Source organism: Erpetoichthys calabaricus, chromosome 13, assembly GCF_900747795.2.
Source record: "Erpetoichthys calabaricus chromosome 13, fErpCal1.3, whole genome shotgun sequence".
In the NCBI taxonomy this organism is placed as follows: Eukaryota; Metazoa; Chordata; class Cladistia; order Polypteriformes; family Polypteridae; genus Erpetoichthys; species Erpetoichthys calabaricus.
Genome location: NC_041406.2, coordinates 48922110 through 48948312, shown reverse-complemented (window position 1 = coordinate 48948312; position 26203 = coordinate 48922110). Strand labels below are relative to the sequence as shown.

Below are 26203 nucleotides of genomic sequence, written 5' to 3'. Positions count from 1 at the left end.
AAGGGCACGGAGGAGATTCCAGGAGACAGGCAGTTACTCTAGGAGAGCTGGACAGGGCCATAGAAGGTCCTTAACCCATCAGCAGGATCAGTATCTGCTCCTTTGGGCAAACAGGAACAGGATGAGCACTGCCAGAGACCTACAAAATGACCTCCAGCAGGCCACTGGTGTGAATGTCTGTGACTAAACTATCAGAAATAGACTTCATGATGGTGGCCTGAGGGCCCGATGTCCTCTAGTAGGCCCTGTGCTCACTGCTCGACACTGTGGAGCTCGATTGGCATTTGCCAGAATTGGCACTCTGTGCTTTTCACAGATGAGAGCAGGTTCACCCTGAGCACATGTGACAGACGTGAAAGGGTCTGGAGAAGCCGTGGAGAACGTTATGCTGCCTTTAACATCATTCAACATGACTGGTTTGGTGGTGGGTCAGTGATGGTCTAGGGAGGCATATCCATGGAGGGGTGCACAGACCTCTACAGGCTAGACAACGGCACCTTGACTGCCATTAGGTATCGGGATGAAATCCTTGGACTCATTGTTAGACCCTATGCTGGTGCAGTGGGTCCTGGGTTCCTCCTGGTGCACGACAATATCCGGGCTCATGTAGCAAGAGTATGCAGGCAGTTCCTGGAGGATGAAGGAATTGACACCATTGACTGGCCCCCATGCTCGCCTGCCCTAAACCCAATAGAACACCTCTGGGACATTATGTTTTAGTGTATCTGATGCCACCAGATTGCACCTCAGACTGTTCAGGAGCTCAGTGATGCCCTGGTCCAGATCTGGGAGGAGATCCCCCAGGACACCATCAGTCGTCTCCTTAGGAACAGGCCCCGACATTGTCAGGCTTGCATACAAGCATGTGAGGAGCCATACAAACTACTGAGTACGATTTTTGAGTTGCTGCAGTGAAATTTTGGCAAAATGGACTAGGCTGCTGCATCATTTTTTCACTTTGATTTTCAGGGTGTCTTTGAATTCAGGCCTCTGTAGGTTGATAATTTTCATTTCCATCAAACAATGGGGCATCCTTTCGTTCCTAACAAATTACCCAGTCCATATCAGTATAGATATCCAGCAGGATTTTTTTCCCATTGAGATCTGATGTGTTTTCAAAGTGCTCCTTTAATTTTTTGAGCAGTTTATATTACAGTGAACCAGTAGAGGGTTGGTGAGCAGAGATGGAGACCAGCTGAGGTTTCCTCAGGTGTCTGAGGAAGTAAAGGTGTTGGTGGGCCTTCGTGATGTCATACAAGAGTTGCTGTGTCTATTTTTCCATGCATTGTAGGAAATAACAGCCATTATAAAAAAAAACGATTGATTGGTGGGAGCTGATCCAGCAGCAGCCGTTAGAACTGTGGATCAATAGTATAGCAACTAGACTACACAACCTGCTTGAAACACCTTAGATTGTGTCATTTGAGAAGACATAAGCTTGCTATTTGGACATGCCAGCCCTTGGGATTTTTTTAGCATTATAGAGTTAGAGTTACATTAGATCTACAGACTGGATACAATATGAATGTTATTTATGTCAGCTTCTGACAATTTTGCAGGAAAGGTAAAATAAAGTGATTCTCTCTTTTGGATTATTGACTGGGAAACATTCCAGAAGTCTCATTGAATTGAGTCCAAATGCTGGAAAACAAAACTGTTTAGCTCAGGGTGTAAAGGGTGAATTGCTCTCTCTGTTTCAGTAATGTCTGATGGTTACCTTCCGAGACTGCATGGTGTGATTCAGCTTAAACTCATTTTGCTGCCTATTGCCACATATAATCAAGGGAACACTGCCAATTCTGTGTGAGAAGTTAAAAGTGATGTATCCCAGGCACAGAGCCATGCTCACTCATACTGGGTCAGTTTAAACAGACCACTGAACCTAACCTGCACATCTTTGGGATGTCAGAGGAAAACATGGGGAAAATACAGCCTTAGGAAGAAGAAGCAAATTCTACACAGACAGGGCCCCATGTCAGGCCCCATGACCCTGAACTAGATGTTTTTCCATGGATAACCATAAATATGTGAAACAAGTTACCAGGTAGTAAGGGGTCTTCAAATCTGTACTGGCTGTTAACTCTTAAAGCATTCCATATCCTCTGTTACAAGGAAACATAAACTTACTATAAACTCATCAAAACTCTTCTTTCTAGACTTCGTTTCTTGAGACTTCTCTCAACATACTTTTTGAATGTGTTTACCTAACCGAGGGACATGTCGACTCGGAGCCCATCATGACCCATCACTAAGCACCATCACATTCACCAGGCGGGGCCAGTTTAGTGTCACCTTTGTCAGCATTTCATTGAGTGCTGCTTGTTTTGGACTCTGATTCACAGACCGTGATTAGGGATTTCTTCACAGCAACACTTACTTATGTCAGCTAAATTTGCTGTGTACTATATGTTTATGAAATGAGAACATTTCACATTTTCTGGTGTTCCACAAGATTTTGGCATTTACAGTTTGACCAGATGCACTCAGTAGTGTTTGATATTTGAGAATGCAATTGGTTTAGTAAAGGTCAGGCTGCACTTTCCAAGTTCAGAATTGATGTAGCCGGAGGCATGTCGCTGAATGTAACATTCGGATAACTAAACTGAAGTGAAGGTGATTCTCAGAGGCTGTTCTCCCCACTTCAGCATTTGATTCAGACACTTTTATGGTCATGTCATTTCCTGTTCAGAATCAAAAGTTACAATAATTGTTGTATTCATTTTTGTTATTTACTTGACATTATTTGAAATAAATCAACTCCTGGGCAGCAGAAAGGCCTAGTTGGTAGCATTTCTGCTGCTTCACAGCTCCGTCTGCTTGCTCCACTTGTCAAAGTAGGATTTCCATGAGAACTCCAGCTTTAGTAAAGACACTACAATGGTGGTTTATGAGTGAATGAGAATGTGTGGGTAAATGTGTTCAGTGATGGACTAGCAACACATTTAGAGTTTATCCCTGCTGTGTGTACTTCACTTTTCATAATGCTCGTTCTCCTTTAGAACATTAGAACACTCTAGACGAGAACAGGCCATTCAGCCCAACAAAGCTTGCCAGTTCTATCTACTTATTTCTTCCAAGAAAACATCAAGTCGAGTTTTGAAAGTCGCTAAAGTCTTACTGTCTACCACACTACTTGGTAGCTTATTCCAAGTGTCTATCGTTCTTTGTGTAAAGAAAAACATCCTAATGTTTGTGTGAAATTTACCCTTAACAAGTTTCCAACTGTGTCCCCATGTTCTTGATGAACTCATTTTAAAATAACAGTCTCGATCCACTGTGCTAATTCCCTTCATAATTTTAAACACTTCAGTCATGTCACTTTTTAATCTTCTTTTGCTTAAACTGTAAAGGCTGAACTCTTTTAATCTTTCCTCATAATTCAACCCCTGTAGCCCTGGAATCAGCCTAGTCGCTCTTCTCTGGACCTTGTCTAGCGCTGCTATGTCCTTTTTGTAGCCTGCACACAGGACTCAAGATGACGCCTCATCAGTGCATTATAAAGCTTGAGCTGAACCTCCTTGGACTTGTACTCCACACACCGTGCTATATGACCTAACATTCTGTTAGCCTTCTTAATGGCTTCTGAACACTGTCGGGAAGTTGATAGCTTAGAGTCCACTATGACTCCTAAATTCTTCTCATAAGGTATACTCTCGATTTTCAGACCTTCCATTGTGTATTCAAACCTAACATTTTTACTTCCTATGTGTAATACTTTACATTTACTGACATTAAATTTCATCAGCCACAAATCTGCCCAAGCCTGTAGGCTCGCCAAGTCCTTCTGTAATGATACTGTATAATGAATTCCAACTTATCTGCTAATCCACCTATCTTGGTATCATCTACAAACTTAACCAGCTTGTTACTTATATTCCTATCTAAATCATTTATATTATCATTTATCATTTATATAATTTATATATATTAAAAATAGCAGCGGCCCTAGCACGGACCCCTGTGGAACACCACGCTTAATGTCAGCCAGTTCTTATAAGGTTCCTTGCACCATCACCCTCTGCTTCCTGTGTCTTAGCCAATTCTGTACCGATCTACAAACATCACCCTGAACTCCCACTTCTTTTAATTTGATGCCCAACCTCTCATGTGGCACCTTATCAAATGCTTTCTGAAAGTCCAGATAAATAATATCATAAGCTCCACTTTGATCGAATCCTTTTGTTGCCTCCTCATAGAATTCCAGCATGTTAGTAAAACACGACCTCCCTCTTCTGAACCCATGCTGACTGTTCCTAATAACCCCTATCCTTGCCAGGTGTTGCTCAATCTTATCCTTAATAACTCCCTCCATTAATTTTCCTGTCATGCATGTTAAGCTTACTGGCCTATATTTGCTTGGATCTTCCCTGTCACCATGTTTATATAATAGGATGATATTTGCTATTTTCCAGTCCTTCGGAATCTCTCCAGTGTGCAGTGACTTCCTAAAAATATGTGTCAAGGGTTTATATATGTACTCACTAGCCTCCTTAAGAACTCGAGGATAAATATGATCTGGTCCTGGTGATTTGTTTGATTGCAGCTTAGTTAATCTGAGCAGCACTTCTCCCTCTGCCATTCCCAAATCCCTCAGTACCTCCTTAGTAGTCCCGTTTACCTCTGGGAGGTTATCCACTTGCTCACTTGTGAATACCTCAGAAAAATGTAAGTTTAGAGCATCTACTGTTTCATTGTCTGTATCTTTTAATCCCCCTTTACTATTTCTGATGCATTTAATCTCCTCCTTGTCTGTTCTTTTACTACTAAAATACTGAAAGAATCTCTTAGGGTCGTCTTTCGACTTATCTGCTATATTCCTCTCCAACTGTCTTTTAGCCTCCCTGATCTCCTTCGTAATGGTTGTCCTCATGTTCTCATACGCTCTACGATTCACTTTGCAGTCATTAGTCTTATACACATTATATAACTGTTTTTTCCTTTGCAACTTCTTTTTTACATCTTTATTAATCCACCGTGGAGTTTTTTTTTAAATTTCCTATTAATTCCAAATTTAGGTATGTATCTGTCCTGCATTACATGTAAAACATTTTTAAACCTGTTCCACTGCTCCTCGACTGTCTCCACACTTAAAAGCTTATCCCAGTGTATCCTACTTAGACATTGTCGCATCTGTTCAAAATTAGCCCTACCAAAGTTCAACTTAACAATTTTAGTCTTTGCATCTGCACTTGTACAAAATACTGAGAATTCTATTATATTAGAGTCTCTTGACCCTAGTGATTTAATCACCTCTACACCCTCAATTCTATCCTGATTATTACAAAACACTAAATCCAGACAGGCTTCACCCCGTGTTGTTGCTTTAACATGCTGTGTTAGAAAACAGTCATTAATTACTTCTAAAAACTCCTGCTCTTGTGCTCCTACATCTGCAAGGTTATCCCAGTTAATATTCAGATAATTAAAGTCCCCTATGACTATAATATCTCCCTGTAAACTTGCCTTTTTGATATTATTAAAAAGGTGTGTGTTGAAATTACTGTCTGCATTGGGTGGTCTATAACACACTCCTAAAATAAGACCTCTTTCCCTAATATTTTCCAGGTGAAGCCACATGTCCTCACTAAGATGGGGCTCATCATCCAATTGAAGATGACTTGTGTATGTGTATCCCTCTATGTTACACTCATCCCCATCTTTGTTATTTAGCCAGGTTTCTGTTATTGCTATAATATTATTATGCTCTGCTACATACAACACCAACTCACTTACCTTATTTTTGATACTTCTAGCATTAAGGCAAGCTATTTTTAATTTGTTACTCCTTCTACATTTAAATGTTTGCTTAGAATTTACATTACTACGCATTTTTATTTGTACACTGTTGTTTGTTCCTCCTTGCATAGATCTAAACCTGGTGTGTCCTAAACTCCCTGCCCCCCCATTCCCTAGTTTAAACAGTCCTCGACGAGCCTACACATACGCCCCCCCAATACATTGGTGCCCCTCCAGTTCAGATGTAACCCGTCATGACGGGACAGGTCCCATCTGTTCCAAAAGGAGTCCCAATGCCCCATAAACCTATACCCTTCTACCCTGCACCAAGATTTGAGCCACATGTTAAGCCTTCTAATCTCCTCAATCTTACCTGGATTGGTGTGTGGCACAGGCAGAACTTCGGAGAAGACTACTTTGTCAGTTCTGCTCCTCAGCTTGGCACCTAACTCTTTGAATTTGGATCGCAGAACTGACAGACTACCCTTATGTATGTCATTTGTTCCAACATGGACAATGACAACTGGATCCACCCCCACTCTGGCCAAGAGCCTATCTACCATTCCCGGGAGGTCTCCCACCTGTGCACCCGGAAGGCAACACACCGTGACTCTTTATTGGAGTGAACAGATTCTGAAAGTAAATGAATGATCAGCTGCTTAAATGTGTCAGGATTTGGAACTGTTGTTTTCAATCAGATTGTGCAGAAGCTGGCATTAATCTCTCTGATGCTGTATGGCACAAGTTCCAAAGGAAAATACAGGTACTTTATTACCGTATAAAGAAGTCAGATACAGTCTGAAGATTTCAATCAAAATAGGGGCTGTTACACGAGATAGGAGCCGCAACACAGGGGCAATCGTCCTGCTTTAGCTCCCATCTTTAGATTAGAAATACACCAGGGTCTCGGGGTCACCACTGTGGCAGACTAGGAGAGTGTGAGGAAGAGCAGGTCAAAGGCTGGTGTTAAATGTTCTAAACATTGTGTGACAAGCACGTTAGGTGGTAACCCTGATCCTGCAGAGGACAACCAATTGCTTTGCTCTTGATAAACTGTTTAGCAGACGCAGCAGGGCAGCTACAGAGCTGTCCTTGCGCCGCTGCTGTTAGAGATGGCACATTGCTAGCAACCTCGATCACAATACTATGCGGATTTTTCCCATATTTGTTATAATGAAATTTCTGTTATAACAGAATATTTTTATGCTTCTATAAATTTCGTTACAAGGGGATTCCACCTGTACATGTCTTTTTATGTGCCGTAAATATACCACAGGTATACTATATATAGGGAAAACGTTGCAATGGCTTCAGTTAAAGACAGGTTCTAGCTTGCATTACCATTGAATGAATATTACTTCTTTCATTAACCATTTAAAGAAACTGGTCTGTGTTTGTTACGCATCAGTTGTGGGCTTTGTCTTTGTGATTTGTACGTTTTATATGTGAAGTTTTGGTGGAGAATACAGTTTGTTTTATGCATTGCTTATGGTCTGTTTATTAAAATGCTAATGTTTTAATGTGTATATGTATATGTAAATCTGTGTCTTTTTAGTATCCTTTACTTAATTTAATATATTTCCTGTTTTCTGCATTTGTTCTGTTAGCAGTTGTTTTTCTTGTGGGGAAGGATACACTATAACAATGGCTAAGTCTGAACATCCAGTAGCTTAGATTCTTATTGGGACTGGGAAGTGTGGTAACTCGTTCACATTCTTTTTTGACTGGGTTGTTACATACTTCTTCATTCAAACTTTTTACAAATTAAAACAATGTCTCAGAAATCAAAATTCTGTTAACTGGGCTGCAGTTTTTTACTTTTATTGATACATATTAATAGGATTAACATCTGTTCTATGTTCACAATAGGATGTATTACGTGTTTGGAGCGTTCAACTCACAGAAAGTGCTTTCCTTGTATTATATCACAAAGTATGCTTAAGCTACAATAATTGTTTTAGCTACTATATGTCTGAGGTGATAATAAAATATCTGTGTTGTCAGCTTGCAATGCACTTTTTAGAATAAAAAAATGGTTCAAGTGGACATCTCAGCTCTCCTATTAAAAATGCAATGAAGCCTAATTTATTACAGTTCAACATACCTTAAGAAGCACGACATCTGCACATCCAGCAAAGCTGAATTATCTGAACATTTATTAGGCACATACACATGAACTGTAAAAGTAGAAAGGCCAAAGTAAGATCAAGAAGATTCTTGTGGCAGTGCTATGCATGTCTGGTTAGTAGTTTTGAACTTGTGCCACTAGTCATGTAATATTAAAGATACAAACATGAGACTTTATTGCTGAAGTCCAGTCCATTTTGACCTGCCCTATACAGGCCTGTTTCCTTTGCCCCCAACCATCACAGGTACAATGGCTGCACTACAGGCTCTGGCTTCACTTCTATTTTACATGTAGATCAGTTTCCCACGACCTTTTGATTTCTGCCCTGACAATTTGACCAAGGGTAGTGATAAAAGATTCTCATACAGTTTTACGAAACTGACACCAAAATGCATTTTGCAGCTAACTTTGCAATTGTGAAACATGATACCCACTGACGTTTTTTAAGATTTTTTGGTTTGGAAGATTTTGTTCACACTTCTGAGTTTGCCGATGTTTTTTCTGCAGCTGTGTAATGCATGTAATGTGTCGCACACCTGTAAAATCAGTTTCATATTAGCACAGAGGAGCACAGTGTGTTTTTTAAAAATGTCATGTCATATTTTCCTCATGAAGACACACACAAAAATACACAGGCATGCAAATTACTGCATTTTCCCACTGCAAAAACTCGCAATATGGAAAGCTATCTGCCAAACTTCCCAGCCCTGCCATTACCCAGCAAACACCTTTTCTGATTTTGCGTGAATCACTAGCCAAAGGTAGCCCAACCAGAAACACGAGGCTTCTGAAAAGTTAGCTGTGGGAATCCATGTGGTGTGCAGACACCTCCTCTATGCCTGAGTTTGGTGGGGTGGGCAATCTGTGGCAGTTAAATTCACGTTAGCAAATCAGTGACGCTCTTAAGTTAAAAACATGTTCATGCTATTAACTAAGTAATTCACAGACGTCACCCAAATGTAATGACTAAGTCATTTATGTAATGAAAATATCTATAGTTAGTGAACACATTTGTATTACCTCATTTTAATTAATTTAAAAATGAGCAAGTGTACAGGTAAATATGCAGTGCCAGTAGATGGTGAATAATTTTGTCCATTCAATAAATAACATAATGTAAGTAAATAAAGAAAGTGATCTTCAGGTGACCTTTATCTAGTATTAGATTTTGGTTGAGACTCTAAAGCATTCAGGATCAATTTGTGATGATAGAGGAGATTTGTATGGGTGCTGGTGAATACTTTTTCACAACACTATGATAATGCGGTAATGGAGATAAAGCAAATTTAGGCAGGAACCACCCTGTGCCAGAAGCCTTTATCAATGTAATGTCACTTTAAAAGACTGCATGCTCCTTTTTTTTACAGTGGCAAGCGTCTGCCATATAATCCACTCAGTGTGTAAAAATGGAATCAGTCAATGCGCACTTTGACAACTGAAGAGAGAGAAACATGGAAACCTCTTAATTTATGGTGACAGGAATAGATGGTATAAACAGGTGGCAGCACATAGCAAACTGATTGAATTGTTAACAGAAACCATATACTGTAAACATGAAATAGTCAAGCCTGTTAAGAGCACATTCCCATGATCCTCCTGTTTATCGCTAGAATTGGGTCATCAACTGGTATATTAAACACACGAAAATGAAATGTTTCCTTCCTATATAAAGCTTTGTTCATTTTACCATGTGCCATTACAACAAGATAATTAAAGGAAAGCATGCAAATATGGTACTATTCTTCATAAGGTGGCAATGTTTTGCAAAAATTAAATAAGAAAAAAGTGGAAGAAAAACATGTAACTATTTAACATTATTACCAAAAGCATAAAATGTGTGAAATGGTCGTGCTTTCTTATTTATTTATCATACCCCTTTTTTTTCGACAGTGTACCAGCTACAACAAGAGGCACCTCGTCCCAAACGCATCATTTGCCCAAAAGAGGTTAGTTTCTGTCTTTTCCTGTAGCTCTTGGGAGCCTTTACATTACAGTACTCATCTTCTCGGTGTGTGCAGCATGTTGTGGTTTTAAAAAACACTTTCCAGCTGACCGCATAGAAAAAGCAAGCATGAAAGCCTAGACCTCTTTGAAGAACTTCTATACCGCTGTTGCTAATGGGAGCTCAGACCATTTCTCCCACTGGTGGTAATTGGTCGGCTAATTGGCCGAACGATGAAAAAGGAGAAAGATCAAAAGGGTGAGCTCTCATGTACAAACAGTGGAATGGAAGCGGACATCTGTGTTTGCCGTTGTCAGACAAGGCTATGCTGAAATAATTACATCCCAGGCAGTTGAACTCGACACATTTGTGTTAGTCAGACACAGTCAGATTAAAACAACAAACCTGCAGAAATGAGACAAGGCAGATAAGTCAGTGAATTTGCTCACATCAGCTTCGGCTCCATTGAGTGATCAAAGAATTGTGTTGTTGCTTTTGTTTTATGTTTTAATGTTTACTCTTAGTTTTTCTTTTGAAGTAACTCATAATATGTATTGTGTGGGTTGCCTTGTGAGTTACTGAATGAAGTGAGATCATTAAGGTTTATAACAGACAGATAGATAGATAGATAGATAGATAGATAGATAGATAGATAGATAGATAGATAGATAGATAGATAGATAGATAGATAGATAGATAGATAGATAGATAGTGTAATTGTGGAAACGAAACAGTCAGAATACTACAAAGGTCTGGGGACCAATGGGGTTCCAAGTTTAATAACAAAACTGAAAGTTATAACCAAATAATGCTGGAATAGTTTTACAACCAGGGTGGCACGGTGGCGCAGTGGGAAGCGCTGGTGCCTCGCAGTAAGGAGACCTGGGTTCGCTTCCCGGGTCCTCCCTGCGTGGAGTTTGCATGTTCTCCCCGTATCTACGTGGGTTTCCTCCCACAGTCCAAAGACATGCAGGTTAGATGCATTGGCGATTCTGAATTGTCCCTAGTGTGTGCTTGGTGTGTGTGTGTGTGTGCCCTGAAGTGGGCTGGCTGGTTTGTTTCCTGCCTTGAGCCCTGTGCTGGCTGGGATTGGCTTCAGCAGACCCCCGTGACCCTGTAGTTAGGATATAGTGGGTTGGATGATGGATGGATAGTTTTACAACCCAGGTCCTTGCAAGCATTTGGCAAAAAAAAGCATTTTGCTCTCTAGGGGAATGTGGTTCAAATAGACATTGACTTCTGGCTCCTGGGGCAGAAGGGGTGGGTTCTCTGGAAGCGTACTGGAAATGATGTTACGGTCCGTCCTGGGACTCGTTCTTGGTTCTGAGGGGAAGAAAGAAGAGGATGTTAAGATCGCTTTCACCTCTGCCCTGCGGTTAGTGATCATATCGCAGTCAGGTCGTTCAGACGCTCCCCCAAGCGCTTGTGTGCAGCAATATACAGACTGATAGGAAAGGCACTATATAACATAGATAAATAAATACTGACTTTCTTAATTACATTATTTGTATTACTATTTATTGAAAACGTATGGCACCAAAGTGACATAGTATTTACTGAATGGAAAACATGGTCTGCAACTTTATTTGTTGATTTCAAAGTTTCACAGTAGATGTAAACTACTGACAATATTTTTGTTTGAGTTGGGAATGTAAACAGTTAACGTTTTTATTAACTTACATTACAAGTAGTAACCAACTAATTGCCTTGCTGAATTGCGGTAAGTAATATAGACGTTAATTTGAGACATTTTGTTCATTAACAGACATGTGAGCGCAGTATTTATACTTTGTTAGATTGTTTTACATCCAGAAGCAGAATAGATATCTGAATGAAACGTGTGTGATAAAGCTAGGATTGGGAGTAGTTTAAGTGAATAAACAATGTTTGTTGCAAACAATTGTGCTGAAATACAAAAGCAGCAGATCTATAATGCATTACCACCTAAAAGACAAGCATGGTTGATCTGTATCAGTGGTAAAGAAAAAGCAATGAACAACAGTCAGAGGGAGTGCACAGTGACTGAGAAAGACATGTTGCTAGTTGACAATGATGACGAGTTTTCAGTAACTAATCAATCAGGGTGCCAATGCCATCTAGAGGTACTGTCCTCAGCAAGACAGAAGATTTCACAGGAAGGACACAAGAACTGAAAACCCAGCAAGCCCACTCACAACTGACTTGTGAAGACTGGCAAATTTAATCGGAGGTACTACAGACAAAATCTGTTCCAACCAGATACACAGCCGGAAACTTTGCCAAAAATGCTAACTGTTGCCTATTTGTGTGCTTCCAGTGTAACCAAAACTTTGTTCCAGTATGTTTACAATGGAGACGATACATCATATATCTCTTTCATTAACTGTAATGTTTATATTTATATATAATAAGTTCTTAGGTAATTGATAAGATGTTTTACCCAACACTTTTAATCTTTCCACTTAATTTATTGCCATTCTATCTGTACAGATTCTGGGGTGTAAGATAAACTAAGTTATTCTTTTAATCCTGATTGGTGCAGAAGTGTGTTTTATTGCTGCTATGTTATATTAATTTTCCTAGCCTTTATAAGCTCAACCAGTTTCATATTTATTTAGTATTTGTCATGGTGAACTGATCTGTTCGTATGCATGCTCCTTCAGGCCTGTTGTAATAAAGAATGTCCATTGGAACTGTTACAGTGATGATCTCAGCTGTTCTTTAAAGGTAAACTCCTTAACAGAATGTGTAAGCCATACCTGTATTGTCAGCTGACAGCGTGAGAGCCAGTTCATGGTTTGCACGTCCTCACTTGTGTTGGTAGAATGATGTGAATGTGGATGACAGCTCTTGTCTGGAGATCTGTCTGCACTGCACACCTGCATTATTTTATGTGTACGTGTTGACTGTGTGCTGAAAATAACACAGGCAGGTGCTTTCAAGGAGACACGGAAAAACACGTACAGTATGCAGGCTTTGCGGCAACCGCTTAAGTATGAAAGGATGAACATGTACAGTATGTGTAGCTGGGTGCGCTTCAAGTCTGCTGAAGTATGCAGGACCCCAGCCTTCACACTACAGGATAACCCATTTACAGCAATATAGACCTCCAATTACAAACTCTTTTTAGGCTGTACATTTACATTTGGGCCAATTGCCATTGCAATAGATTATTATTAATAGTTGTTTTTTATTAAAGTAGACAAAGGCTTTTGTATATTTCTTGTTACTCTCTGATATTAAGAGTTACTGCAGTAATAAAGATGAGCCCAATTTCACTAGGAGTGCTACATACCACTTTTAGAGTTTGGAGTCTTTTTACCATTCTGCATTCCATGGCTTCTGCTGGTGGACATTTTTTCTTTTTTTATTACTGAATATCCAGTTCAAGCATTTGAACCCTTCCTTTTTTTAAAGCATCTTTTGAAAAATATTCTATACAAAAAATATTCTTTCTTTAAACCAAAGAGGTTAATTATTAGCATGGGGTGACCATGTAGAAAAAGTATCTGTCATGTCTACATGGTGTGACTGAAATGTATGCAAAAGCCCTTAAATGAAAGTCTGCAATGTGCAGTTTAATGCCGATGTCTGAATTGTTGGATTCTTTGTCCCAATCATTATGGAGGAGCTATAGAGGGGATGAACACCCCACACTCACTTGCTGTTTTTAACTGATGGGTTATGTGAGGGGGTGACCCAGTCCTGGCCTACAGAGAGCACAGTGCTCTTATCCCTCTGTTTTTGGTCATTGCTTAGTGGTGGTTTCCAATCTTAATTCCTTATTCATCTTGACGTGTTTTAATTTAGTTATAATTTAATGTATTTTAGATTTTGACACCATGAAAGAGCACCTGTACATCTACAGAGGTTGAGCAAATTACATTGCTCAATATTTTACTATAAGGGTTAGCTATACTTTGCAAAAAATTAAGGTGAGTTAACCTTTTCAATACATGATGTCTAGAAATGGCGGTTGTGCCACATTACAGTTGTATGTGCATGTGCATTCTTAACGAGTCTACTACACTCATCCTCTGCACAGTGAAGATGCGGTGTCAGTGCCTCACCTCCAGCATCGGTGTGTGTCTGCGTTGGTCACTTTACCAGTTTGTGCAGTTGAAGCCATTGTGAAGCCCTTCTGCCAAGTTATGGCATAAGTGGAAGGCAGCAGATAACATGGCACTTTGTCGCATATGTAATAAGATGGCTACTAGTGCATCTAGGCTATGACTGACAAGCAGAGTGACTTTTACAATATTTTATTAAAAAAGGAACATTCCTTTACAGCAGTGGAAAATTGATAGAAACCCAAACAATTAAACACACAAACTGGCACACAGTCACCAATTTTAGTTTATCTGATACCATTCTTATTCTTTGATGAAGCTTGTAATGTGGGGAACATAATGATAAAACCTGAACGCTGAATACATTTCTCTGAAATTACTGTTTTTGCTAGTTACATAAACTGGTCAGCTATTCATTCATACAGCCTGTGTCTTTGCTATTGTCAGATCCGTACTGACCAGATGTGCCCACAGACGTTTAACCGCCTACAGTGGCCTGCCTGAAAGGAAAGCCGAGTTGCTGAACCAAAGTGTGGTGAACTGCTATATAAAGAAGGGCAGGTAGCACGTGACTCAAGAGGTGTGTACATTAGAATAACCTGCAAAATGAGAGGCTTGACTTAGTAATATACGGCAAACACATATTTATAAAGTCCAGGTTAAAAAAGGACATTGTCAAATGCAAAAAGAACAGGAGTAAGCATATATGCTAAAAAGAAGGTGAAATGTCAAAAAAAAAAAATCAGAATCCAAGAACAACTACAGTAGGAGAGCTTGAAAGAGGAGGCTTTCTTTAAGGCATAATACTTGAGCCTCTGTCAAGCACCCTTTTAGTTTTCTTACCCCTCATCATGTGACTGTATCCTCAATGATGTTGCATAGCAACAGACTTTGAAAGGAGGGGCCAAGGACAAATTTCAGGCAAAAGGGAGGAGCCCTGGCTAAATCCTGACAGTTATCACTCCACTGAATGGATGTTAACAGTCTTAATGAGTCTCATTTGAATGGAACAGTAGGTCCCAAAACCAGACCCACTGCAAAGGTCTGTGGTTTATTATCAGCAATTTAATTAGTGATAAAAAAAAACACGAGTACTGTAATAAAATTACCCACATATACATGCACCATGGAACTGTGTATTCTAGGCATAAATTAAATATGTAAATGGTCATCATCATTATCAATCAACTTTTCCCCAATGAAGGTCACAGTAGCCACATATTATGCAGGGTAAGGCCTTGTCCACTGTACATTTTCATTTAAAAACCACAGACATTGCCTTTGGTCCATACTACCCCAGGGTTTTTAACCACCGAAAATGGAGACTTTTAAAAACACTCTCCAGAGCCATATACTTCTGAAAATGCTAGCTCAGCATTGCAAAGTGGATGAGTGAAAAGGAAGACTTTAAAAATGCAGACTTTAATCACACTCTTATTTATTCATTCTTATTACACTAGGGGGCTCCACCCCCTGCTCGCTTCGCTCGCCAACCCCTGGTGTTGTGAAATTACAAAGAGCGTGATGTATGAATGAGATATAGCATAGTGTGAAGGTGTAGATGACGCATATAGGAAGCAAATAAAGTTGTCCATGTACAAAAACGGGCTCAGAGAGGTAGATGCTAACTTTGTGTATTGTTTGTCCTTGTGATTTGTTGATGGTCATGGTCAAGGCAGGTTTAATGGGGAACTGTCGCCATTTAAGTGTAAAAGGTAATTCCAGGTCAGAACTTGTAAGGTCAATTCTAGGAATTAGAACAGTATTGTTAGCATGTGATCCTGTAAGAACTGTTGCTTGAATAACATTGTGTGTTATGGTGTTGACGACTAAACGTGTACCATTGCATAAACCCTGTTTAGTGTTAAGGTTTCTTAATAGCATGATTATTGTTCCATTTTTAAGGCTAAGATTGTGTTGTGGTAATCCGGCTGGGTTAATAGTGTTCAAATATTCTAAGGGGAAATTAAGATGGTCATTGTCGTCATCAGAGTCAACTTTGTCAGAGCTTAGAAAGAGCTGTGCCACTCCAGGAAGTAATGAAATGACCTGGTTATTAATGTGATCAACATTAATATTTTTTGGACATAATATAGTTTGTTGTGTTAAATGGGGTATTTGGTGTAATGAGATTGTTGTTCCAAATATCTCCGTAACTCTTTTGAAAGCAATGCCAATTGTCTGCGTGTTTTAAGGTGGACTGAAGAATAGCCGAGCGCATGGCATGTGGAACAATAGCTAAGCACTGTGTAAAATGTCCTCCTAATAAAAGTACCTTTCCTCCAAAGGGAATATTATTATTCATCAACGTTTGTAGAAGTTTATCAATGGTGTTGAGTAAGTGACTGGATGCCATTAGATGTAAAAGCAAATGAACTATTGTAGGATCTAATGCAGTTCATAAAGTTTTTACTTTCAGGTACTTCGTTAGTTAGATATGCAGGATATGAATGTAAAGGAGGCAGTGTAATTTGACCCTTTTGACAATAACGTGTAAATTCATTACTTGTATTGCCAGTTGTTTCTTCAGGGAAGTTAAGTGAATGACAATGATTGCAAATGACATTCATTAATCCCAATGAATTTTCATGAATAGTGGACTCATTATTGAACGCGTTGTCAGCTAACTGGCGCAATCGTTTAGCAGGTGTCTGTCGTTGATGTCCTTGACGTGTATGTTTTGTCTGTGCCGTTTGAGAGGCGCGTCGTTGTATGTGCAGGAATTGGGACGTGCTATTCTGGAGCTGTAATCGATTTGCCTGTGCTGTGTGAGAAGCCCGTTGCAGTTTACGGCGTTCATTGTTTGTATTGAGCCTTGCCCGTTTTTGTATGTCGGTTAGTCGACCGACATGTATTGTTTTTTTTCATGCGGGTTCGTGTGTTTGGTCCTGTCACTCGAGCCGTATCGTTTTGTACCCGTGAGCGTAAATTCATGACTTGTTTGTTCTTCAGCGTTAGAAATATGGATAAGTAATAAGGAGGATCGCACTCACTGTTAATATGGAGCCTTTTCTGTGGTTGAACGGTTAATAGTGCATCAGTGTAATGAGATCGACCTATGCTGCATAATTTGAATGTGTTCAGATGACGTATATTTAATACGGACGGTTCGTTCAGTAATGGGGCTTTGTGTCTCATTTCTTATTTATGTTAGTGTGGTCGTGGGTCCGAATCCTGCTTTTTGTGTATGTTTCGTGTGCTATGTCCGTAGTCTGTCCCGTTTCGTGTGCAATGGGTTTGTGTGGCGCTCGCCTCTGACTTCTTTTTTTTTTTGTGTGCTAGGGGGCGTTGCCTCACTTTATTTTATCTCTGTTAGTGGAGGGGGTGTTTGTGTGTCGTGGGTCTCAATTCTGTTCTTTGTGTGTGTTCCGTCTCGTGTGCCATGGGCTTCGTGCGGCGCCGGCGTCTGACTCCTTTTTTCTGTGTGCTATGGGCACCTCATTTCTTATTTTACGTTGCTTTGCATCCAGTTTCCGTTGCTTGGAAGGGGGGTTTTGTGGGGGGCGCCTGCGCAGTACGTCTTTTGCGTCCACGGCCCATGGCCGGATGTCCCTGCGTCCATCCGGTTTACCATTCTCGGTTAGTAATATGGATAGCCCTTCTCTGATAGGGTCCTGTTCATTACAATGTCTCATTCCCTGATTGGTCACCTTTCACGGAAGAAAACCACATTCCAACATTGTGGACATACAAGACTTGTTTTCCATGGCACTTGTTAAGTTGCTTACCTGTATGTATCTAAATTGTGTTTTGTACAGTTTGAATGCTAATGCAAGTGAAGAAGGTAAATGATTTACTGCTAACTACAGTTTTGCAATAAATGCCCTGGCTGGTGGCTTTACCATCCCTTCAAGGACTTTTAGACCGATGCACATGTTATGTTGGTTATTTTTCTTTATTTTCCTCTGGTTTTTTAACTTCTGTATATTGTTTTTAGGGGTTTTCTACTTGTAGAATTCTGAATATTCTATCAGTTTTCTAGTTTAATGCTTGTATTGAAAGCTGAATTTTTATTTTTTGTTTACCTCAACGTCATCTTGAATTGTGACGGACACCACGATTTTGTGTTGTTGGCGTCTCCCATATCCATGGGAATAATCCTAGCATTCAGCAGGAGACATGGTGCTAATGACATCTAAATTGGCAACATTTAAAAGTCCACCAAAATAGCGCTGTGGCATCTGACTTTAGGGTCCCAAAACCCTTTCTGTCCTTAATTTGTCCTTGCAATGTGTTTATTTTTTTGATCTCCTGGTATTTGACTTCATGTTCTCATTTTTTGGTTTTTGATTCCCATCTTGTGCTCAGTGTTTTGACAGTTTTGTTGCCTCATTCTCCCAGTTTTGACATCTGACTGTTTCTGTGTGTTTCTCCTGGTCACTTTCCTCTTCTGTGACCTCATTGTTGGGACGGTGCGTATGCCCAGTGTAGGCAAATGTCTAAGTCATATGAATTTTCAGTGGTTTTATTGTGAATGGAGATACTTTCATTAATTATGTGAAAATGCTAGTGTGGACAGAGATTATTTTCATTTGAAAACACTATTTTTAAATGAAAATCTTATTAGTGTGGCCATAGCCTTATTCACCTTCCCTGCAGCTATCTTTCCTAGATGCACCCAGGCCTGCTGAGTGATATAATCCTTCCAGCATGTCTTCGGTCTGGCTTCAAGTCTTCTCTCAATGGTTGTGCTTTGCAGTTCTTCCATGGGAGGCACCAGTCTTGATCTGGACCTTTCTTCTAAATGTTTTATTGCTTTTCCTTGGTCTTAATAAATTAATTATTGTTGTATAGGTGTTAGAGGCCGAGGATTCTAGTGATTATGTTTATTTATTGCATTCTTGTGTTTTTAACAATGTTGAAAATGAACTGTGCTCTCCAGCTGTGCCAGGCCAGTGATGCGTACTGCCTGGTTGTCCAAGTTTACTGATTCAATCAAAAAACCTAAAGGTACTGTTGTTTGTTAAAAAGGCTTTCTGGTAATTGACTGCAGTTTTCAATTTACGATTTGGCTCTAGTTATGTGAATTCTTCTTCTTGATCCTAACTCTGTTTCTTTATTATGATCACCGTTTCATGTCCTGCACCTCATTTATTTGTTCCTTTGTCTCACAGTTACGATGTTGGCTGGTTTAATCCTGACCAAGATCTGTCTCTTAATTCAATTTCATTGGTTTACTGCTGCCATCCAGTGCAGTTCAGTGCAGCGACCAAGGGACTTTCTAAATCTAAGTACACACCGACACCACATCAACTGGCTCCCCTCAATCCTCAGAAACAACATTTCTACTTCTGATTTCTCATGTTCTGCTGAACTCCTCACTCTTTCATTTGCTCATTACTTGTGATCATAGCTAAGGATGTGGATGTAGACTTACAGGTAAATCAAAAGCTTTCTCCAATGACTTAACTCTGTCTTCACCACCTCGGTCCAGCACAGTGTATACAAACTCTGCCACTACATTAATTCATTGCTCAATCCCCCTCAATCACCTCTTCCTTCACTTGTGAATATTACTCCAAGGTACTCAAACTCCTCCGCTCAAACTAACTGAATCTTTCCTGGAAAAGACTGGCTTGTTCCCTTCATGCAAAGGACTATGGCTTAGATTTAGAAATGCTGATTCTCATCCCTGCCAGATCACACTCCATTTCAGACCAATCACAATTTCTTGTGCCAATGTGGTAGCACTATATGCAAACAGAGGAAAGGCAGTAGTTAGGCTCCTAAACTGGATATCTTAAACACCTTGGCTGTGCCTTGATGACCTGAACACAAGAAGAAGAGAGCTAGCCACATTGAAGAATGTTGCTTCAGTGGAATAATAATAAATGGAATAATAAATGGAATCGACAATGGAATGTGTTTCCACTACAGCTGGCTACTTCCTAACATTCAATATACGTATTCCCTGTGTGTAAGCGCCTGCAATTTATTCTGCCATTATGACTTTCTAATACTGAGCTGGAACCATGCGGAATTCAAAAGCATCCCATTATATTGCTAGCTGTTTTTACCATAAATTTGGTACAAGTACGCAGGTTATTGTGCATTAATAGACACAGTACTAAGGCAACTTTCAAGCAGTATATGGTCTGTCAGTTATAGAACATACCCTGGCATTCAGTCATTTACTGCTTTAGCATATCATGTACAATATGTCTATGGAATATGGAAGGGAGATCCACCTTGTTGTGATTGCAGGCTCACAAAATCCAAAAATATAAGACCAAAACTCATAAGCAGACGTGAAAAATACCAGTAGGCCTCTCAAGCATGTAAGTTAGCATGGCCACAAATTTATATGGCCTAAATTTTACAAAAACTAAGAAGGGAGAGGGAACTGTAAAACCCCTGGCCCAAGTAACAAAGCAGTCCTTTAATAATAATTATAATAATAATAATTATAGAAAAAGAATGTTCAAAAACATACCAAGAAATTATATAATGATCAATGAGATATATTTTGCATTCAAAGGACAATCCAAAATGAACAAGATCTAAAAAAATCCTAAGAGCAAAATCTTAAACCAGAGTCCAAAAAAAAAACCAAGAACTTACTAAGCGAATATAATCCAAGAAATGTGAGCTCACAAGTACAAGCTAATAAGCTAATGCCTGCACAGCTAGCCTGCAAAAAGAGAATCCCAGATCCCAAGGAAAGAATACATAAATCCCAGGAAAAAAGTAAATGCTCCCAAAAAATTCCCAAAGTTACAAAATCAAAACAGTGAGTTGGCTGATGAATGAGCACTTCATGGGAGGTGTGCAGTGACTCTTGAGAGTGCTCAAAGGTTGGCCTTCAGAAGATATTTGTTGCAGTACAGATTTATGGAGAGATACTGTGTACTCTTACCATTCACTGTATTGCTACTGGTTTTATTGTTATTTTATTTCATTTCATTTAAAGTATATTTTTATATATAATGTTACTGCTTTATATATACTGTATATACATATATATGTATATACAGAATATATAAATAATATGTATACATGTACATGTATATATATAATGTATATATAATATATTTATATGTATGTATAGATACATATATATAGTGACCACAGAACCAGTAATACAGCACATGTTAATAGAATAAAATAATAAATTTGTATTCTTCATCCAGGCACTTTTTCTCCCACTCCTCTCCCAACAACAAGCCTATCTATCTATCTATCTATCTATCTATCTATCTATCTATCTATCTATCTATCTATCTATCTATCTATCTATCTATCTATCTATCTATCTATCTTGTTCAGCGCCTCACTGCTAACGTGTGATGACATGAAATGCAATCCCAGCGCGTCTGAGTCAGTAGGCAGCAGCATATCCAGTTGGGCTCGTCCAGAATTGTTCAGGAGAGGGACGAGTGTAGCGGCAAGGCTGACAGAAGAGTCCCGCCACTGTGTAATATGTTACTTTCACATTAACAGAATCCCCCTTGCTCAGGATGAGCTGCTGCCTACTGGTTCAGAGGCCCTGGGTTCACTGCTAGCCTCTCCATGTGAGGATGTGAAACAGAGAAAGTCAATAATATGATTTCTGAGCCTTGTAAGTGTGATGCGAGATCTGTTAGAGGCACAGATGGGTTATCAGGTCATGATATTTGGACCCTGTTACGACATAAGGTAGGAGTGTTCTGCATAATAAACAGCCTCTTTTTATCCAAGTTCAAGGTAGTGGAAGATGTAAATAATATTGTAGAGATGCTTCATCATCCAGTGTGATGGACTGGTGTCTGATCCAGGGCTGTTTCCTGCCTTTCACCCAGTGCTGCAGTGATAAGCCCTTAATTGTATTAAGTGCGTTTGAGAATGTTGTTTGTTCTTATGTTTCATGGAGCTGCCAACAACAAGTGGGCTTTTTCTTTATATTGTTTGCATTGGTCAGCATACGGCTACATGGATGTCATCTGTACTTTGCAACATTAACATCATAATGTCATTTCAGTCAAAGTGAACGCTCCAATGAGTTGCTCTTTTATTTTTCTATTAAAGGCTTCTGTATTCACAGGGTGTTCTAGCAGACCTGCCAGTCTATGTTGCAATAACGTGATTTTAAGAAAGAAGCTGCCTTGCCTGAGAGAAGTATATTGTTTAAAGTCACTTCTAATTATTCATGTGCTGAAGGAACAAAGGCTTTTGTTAAGATCAAGTTTGGTTTGATTCTAGAAAGTTGATCTATTTAAACAACACACTGTTAAACATTTGACTTTTGCTTTAACTTCCTGTAGAAAACATGGAATGTTCTTTTTTCCTAAACTAAAAATATATTGTTTGCAACAGTTTTCCCTAGGGCACAGTATTCTACAAGAAATGAAAGCTGTTAAATAATTAAGTGTGCCTCAAAATGATCAGACTGCTGCTTATCTCGGGGACTAATTTGAAAAGTATATTTAATGAGGCCATGCAGCATGAAGAAAAATGAAAAAAAAAAAACGTGCTAGGAAGTCGATGCCGTTTTCTGAGGCAGGCGTCTTCATTTCTCAGCCAGGTAAATTGAGAAGTAACAGAAGATTCAGCAGTGACTCTGAATTTTCACAGTTTCAAGGGTTTTTCTTTCTTACATTTTTTTCTCACCCCTGGGATAAACCTTTCTACATGTGTGAAAATTGAATCCCCTGAACGCAGCCAGCCTGTGGTACCATTCTGGGGTGCAATTCATATCCATAGCAGCCAAAATTTAAATGAGAAAATCCTTGTTAGGTTTCTTGCCTTTGGCACTGAAGGAAAACCTGTAGCATCTCCTCGATTTAAATAACTGTAAATAAAGGCCTGAAGGCAAATGCTTTCTTTTCTCTTTTGTTGGCACTATTCCATTTTTTATTTTTATAAGTCATGAATATTTTATATCAATACACAGAAATACTTACTTTCTTGGAATTTCATTTTAATCTGATTTAATCTTGGAAGAAAATGTGCAGGTTCTATTCAGTTAATGACCACAGCAAGAAGAGAAGCATCGCACTGTTAAACATGACAAGGTGTTGGGTTTTGAACTGCTGTCCTGCACTGTGCCCATTGTGGCCCATAATGACCGTTGGTACACCTCAGTCCTGACTGTCTCATCAGTGTGGCTGTATTTACAGTATTTAAATACACAGTGCTATGAAAGATATTCATCCCTTGGATGTTTTCATATTTTATTTCTGTGCAACACAGAGGATTTAATTTGGTTGTTTTGACAATAATAAACGGAAAAAAGACTTTTTAATATCAAAATGAAAAGAGGTGTTTGCAAAGTGGTCTAAATTACTTACAATATACAGTTAGGTCCATAAATATTTGGACAGAGACAACTTTTTTCTAATTTTTGTTCTGTACATTACCACAATGAATTTTAAATGAAAACAACTCAGATGCAGTTGAAGTGCAGACTTTCAGCTTTAATTCAGTGGGGTGAACAAAACGATTGCATAAAAATGTGAGGCAACTAAAGCATTTTTTTAACACAATCCCTTCATTTCAGGGGCTCAAAAGTAATTGGACAAATTAAATAACTGGAAATAAAATGTTCATTTCTAATACTTGGTTGAAAACCCTTTGCTGGCAATGACAACCTGAAGTCTTGAACTCATGGACATCACCAGATGCTGGGTTTCCTCCTTTTTAATGCTCTGCCAGGCCTTTACTGCAGCGGCTTTCAGTTGCTGTTTGTTTGTGGGCCTTTCTGTCTGAAGTTTAGTCTTCAACAAGTGAAATGCATGCTCAATGGGGTTAAGATCAGGTGACTGACTTGGCCATTCAAGAATTTTCCACTTCTTTTTCCACACAAAATCATTTATTGCATAAGCATTCGCCCCTGTCACGTCAGTGTTTAGTAGAAGCACTTTTGGCCACCTTTACAGCCTTGATTCTGTGCTCACAGGGACTCTATAAGCTTTGCACGTCTGGACCCTGTACTTTTTCTCCCATTCTGCTCAGGCTCTGACAGGTTGCATGGAGATCGGGAGTGAACAGCCTTTTTCAAGTCCAGTCACAGGTTCTTAGTTGGATTGAGATCGGGACTCTGACTCGACCAGTAAAGGACAATACATTTTTGTTTTTAAGCCACTCCTGTGCAAATCTTCTCCCAAGATGCAGATTTCTTACATACTGCATCAGGTTTTCCTTCATATCTTCCCTGTATTTTGCTGCCTTCACTTTACACCCACCCCACAAGCCCTCCAGGACCTGCTACAGAGAAGCATTCCACTAGTATGATGCTGTCACCACCAAGTGTCGCGGTGGGAATGAATGACATGTTTGGATTGTACCAAACATGAAAATAAGTCTGATGGGCAAAAAAAATATCCATTTTGGTCTCATCAGACCATTGAACATTCTTCCAGATGACTATAGTCTCCCTTCTGCCTTCTGGAAAACTCTAGCTGAGATGTCACATGTGTTCTCCCCTAAAGCTACAATTGTTGAAGCACTCGGGCACAGCTGTTGAGTGCACAGTCTCTCCAGTCTGAGCCGCTGTAGCTTGTGACTCCTTCAGCGGTATCATCTTCTCTTGATGACTCCTTTTTTGTGGATGCCCTGCTCTAGGCAGATTGATTGCTGTGTCATACTCTTTCCATTTCTTGATTTTCTTGTCTCTCTCCACTGTTGAGTTTTTTTTATCAACTTTTGGAGTTGTTTGTTGTTCTTTTTCCCTTCATTGTGAAGGTTTGGTCATGATACTGACTCGCAACAATTTGGACCTTCCAGATAATGCGTATTTGTACTACAGTCAACTGAAAGCCCTAATAATGTGACTGGCTGCACCAGTGTCATACTTGTGCAGTCGATTATTTTGTGTTTTACAGTATCTGTTTAATTAATTTAGGCCACTTTGCAGAGATTTGTCAAAAAGCCAAAAGAAATCCACTGCAATTCAATGTTGTGTAACAATAAAATGTGTAAACTTCCAAGGGCTTGAATACTTTTTATACTTTTTATAGGCATTGTACAGGAAATAAAGATCCATGTTGCCTGAGCATACACAGCAAGAAGCAACACATTTGTTATTGGATAAGCTGAAAACTGACCAAGGCACACTTTACCTGGTCAAGTGTCCTTTTTGGATATTCGGTTACATCTGTGGCTGTCATCATTTCAGTAGACTGGATGGTTCCTATTGCGGCTGATATATAAGGCACATTACCTGCTGCAAACCCACCATTCCATTACACTTCAGTTCGTCTCCATATTCAGTCCCCACAAATTTAGGATTTGGATCCTGGTACCAGCACTCCTCTCCTGTACCTCGCTGCAGTACACCACAAGGTCTCTAAGGAGCTCACCCCTCCTCTGGAGGTACACACTGAGATTGATGGAGAATGTTCAGCTGTTTCTGTCTGCCTGTTAAAACCAAGTCCTCAGCAATAGTTATTAGTGAGATACAGTATGCAAATGACAGCCACTCAAGAGAAGTCCTTCAGAGTATAGCAGACTCCTGAGTCTCTGCCTATAAAGCCTACAGTCTGAAAATCAACACCAAATCATTACAACCAGGAAGAATCCATCAAGATCAATGATGCCCCTTGGAACAAGTGATTAATTTCCCAAACCATGGTAGCATTATGTCTTCTACTGCCACCACCGATGAGGAAGTCACCAACAGGTAAGCTGTATTGTCATGTTTTCAATAACTGAGCATGCTGTTATTATGCAGTGACAATCAGGACGCTTTCCTATGCCTTCAAAACATGGACACCATAGCACTGACATTTGAAGGGTCTTAAAAGAGTCCAACAAAGCAAGCTTTGCTTTATTCTTGGAGTTATCTGGGAAGACAAGGTTACCAACATTTAGATTCTCTGTCAAGCAGGCATGACCTATATTAAGACAATGATAGTCCAACTGCAGTGGGTTGGCCATGTAATTGAAACGTCTGACACTCTCTCCGCTACTTCACCCTGTAATCTGAGTTGGCAAGAGGCAGCAGAGCAGACTGCTCAAGTGATTCAAGGGCCACATGAAAACAGCTGGAGGTTCTTGCCAAAGACTACTCAACCTGGAGGAACACTTCAATAACTGGCTTCCATTTCTTCAAAACCCAAAGGATGGAGGCACAGGAATATCAAAGGGAGAGAAGACAAACCCAACTGGCAGCCATTGCCGAGGGCACCATGGATCCACCCACCTTCCAGTGTACAAAATGCCCCATGAAAGGTTACTCATGTCTGGGTCCACAGGTTAAGTGCCTCATCAACACCTCTTCCAGAAACAACCCAAGCTTTTCCTAATTGGCCTCCCATCCAAGTGCTGGCCGGGCCCAAACATGCTTAGTCTCAGGCAAATTATCTGTTTGGTGCAGGTGGTATGGCTACTGGCACTCTGGATTTTGTTCAAATCTCCAAAACCTGCAAGTTA

At 39.7% G+C, this 26203-nt stretch overlaps 1 protein-coding gene across 4 annotated transcripts in view; it reads left to right on the top strand.

The window, feature by feature from the left end:
• chn2 (chimerin 2) overlaps positions 1–26203 on the top strand; it is a 552284-nt gene that overhangs the window by 349830 nt on the left and 176251 nt on the right. For all 4 annotated transcript variants that reach the window (XM_028818219.2, XM_028818218.2, XM_051935482.1 and 1 more), the window contains exon 3: positions 9755–9810. In XM_028818219.2, the coding sequence (XP_028674052.1) occupies positions 9755–9810 (56 nt within the window). The remainder of the gene's footprint in view (positions 1–9754; positions 9811–26203) is intronic.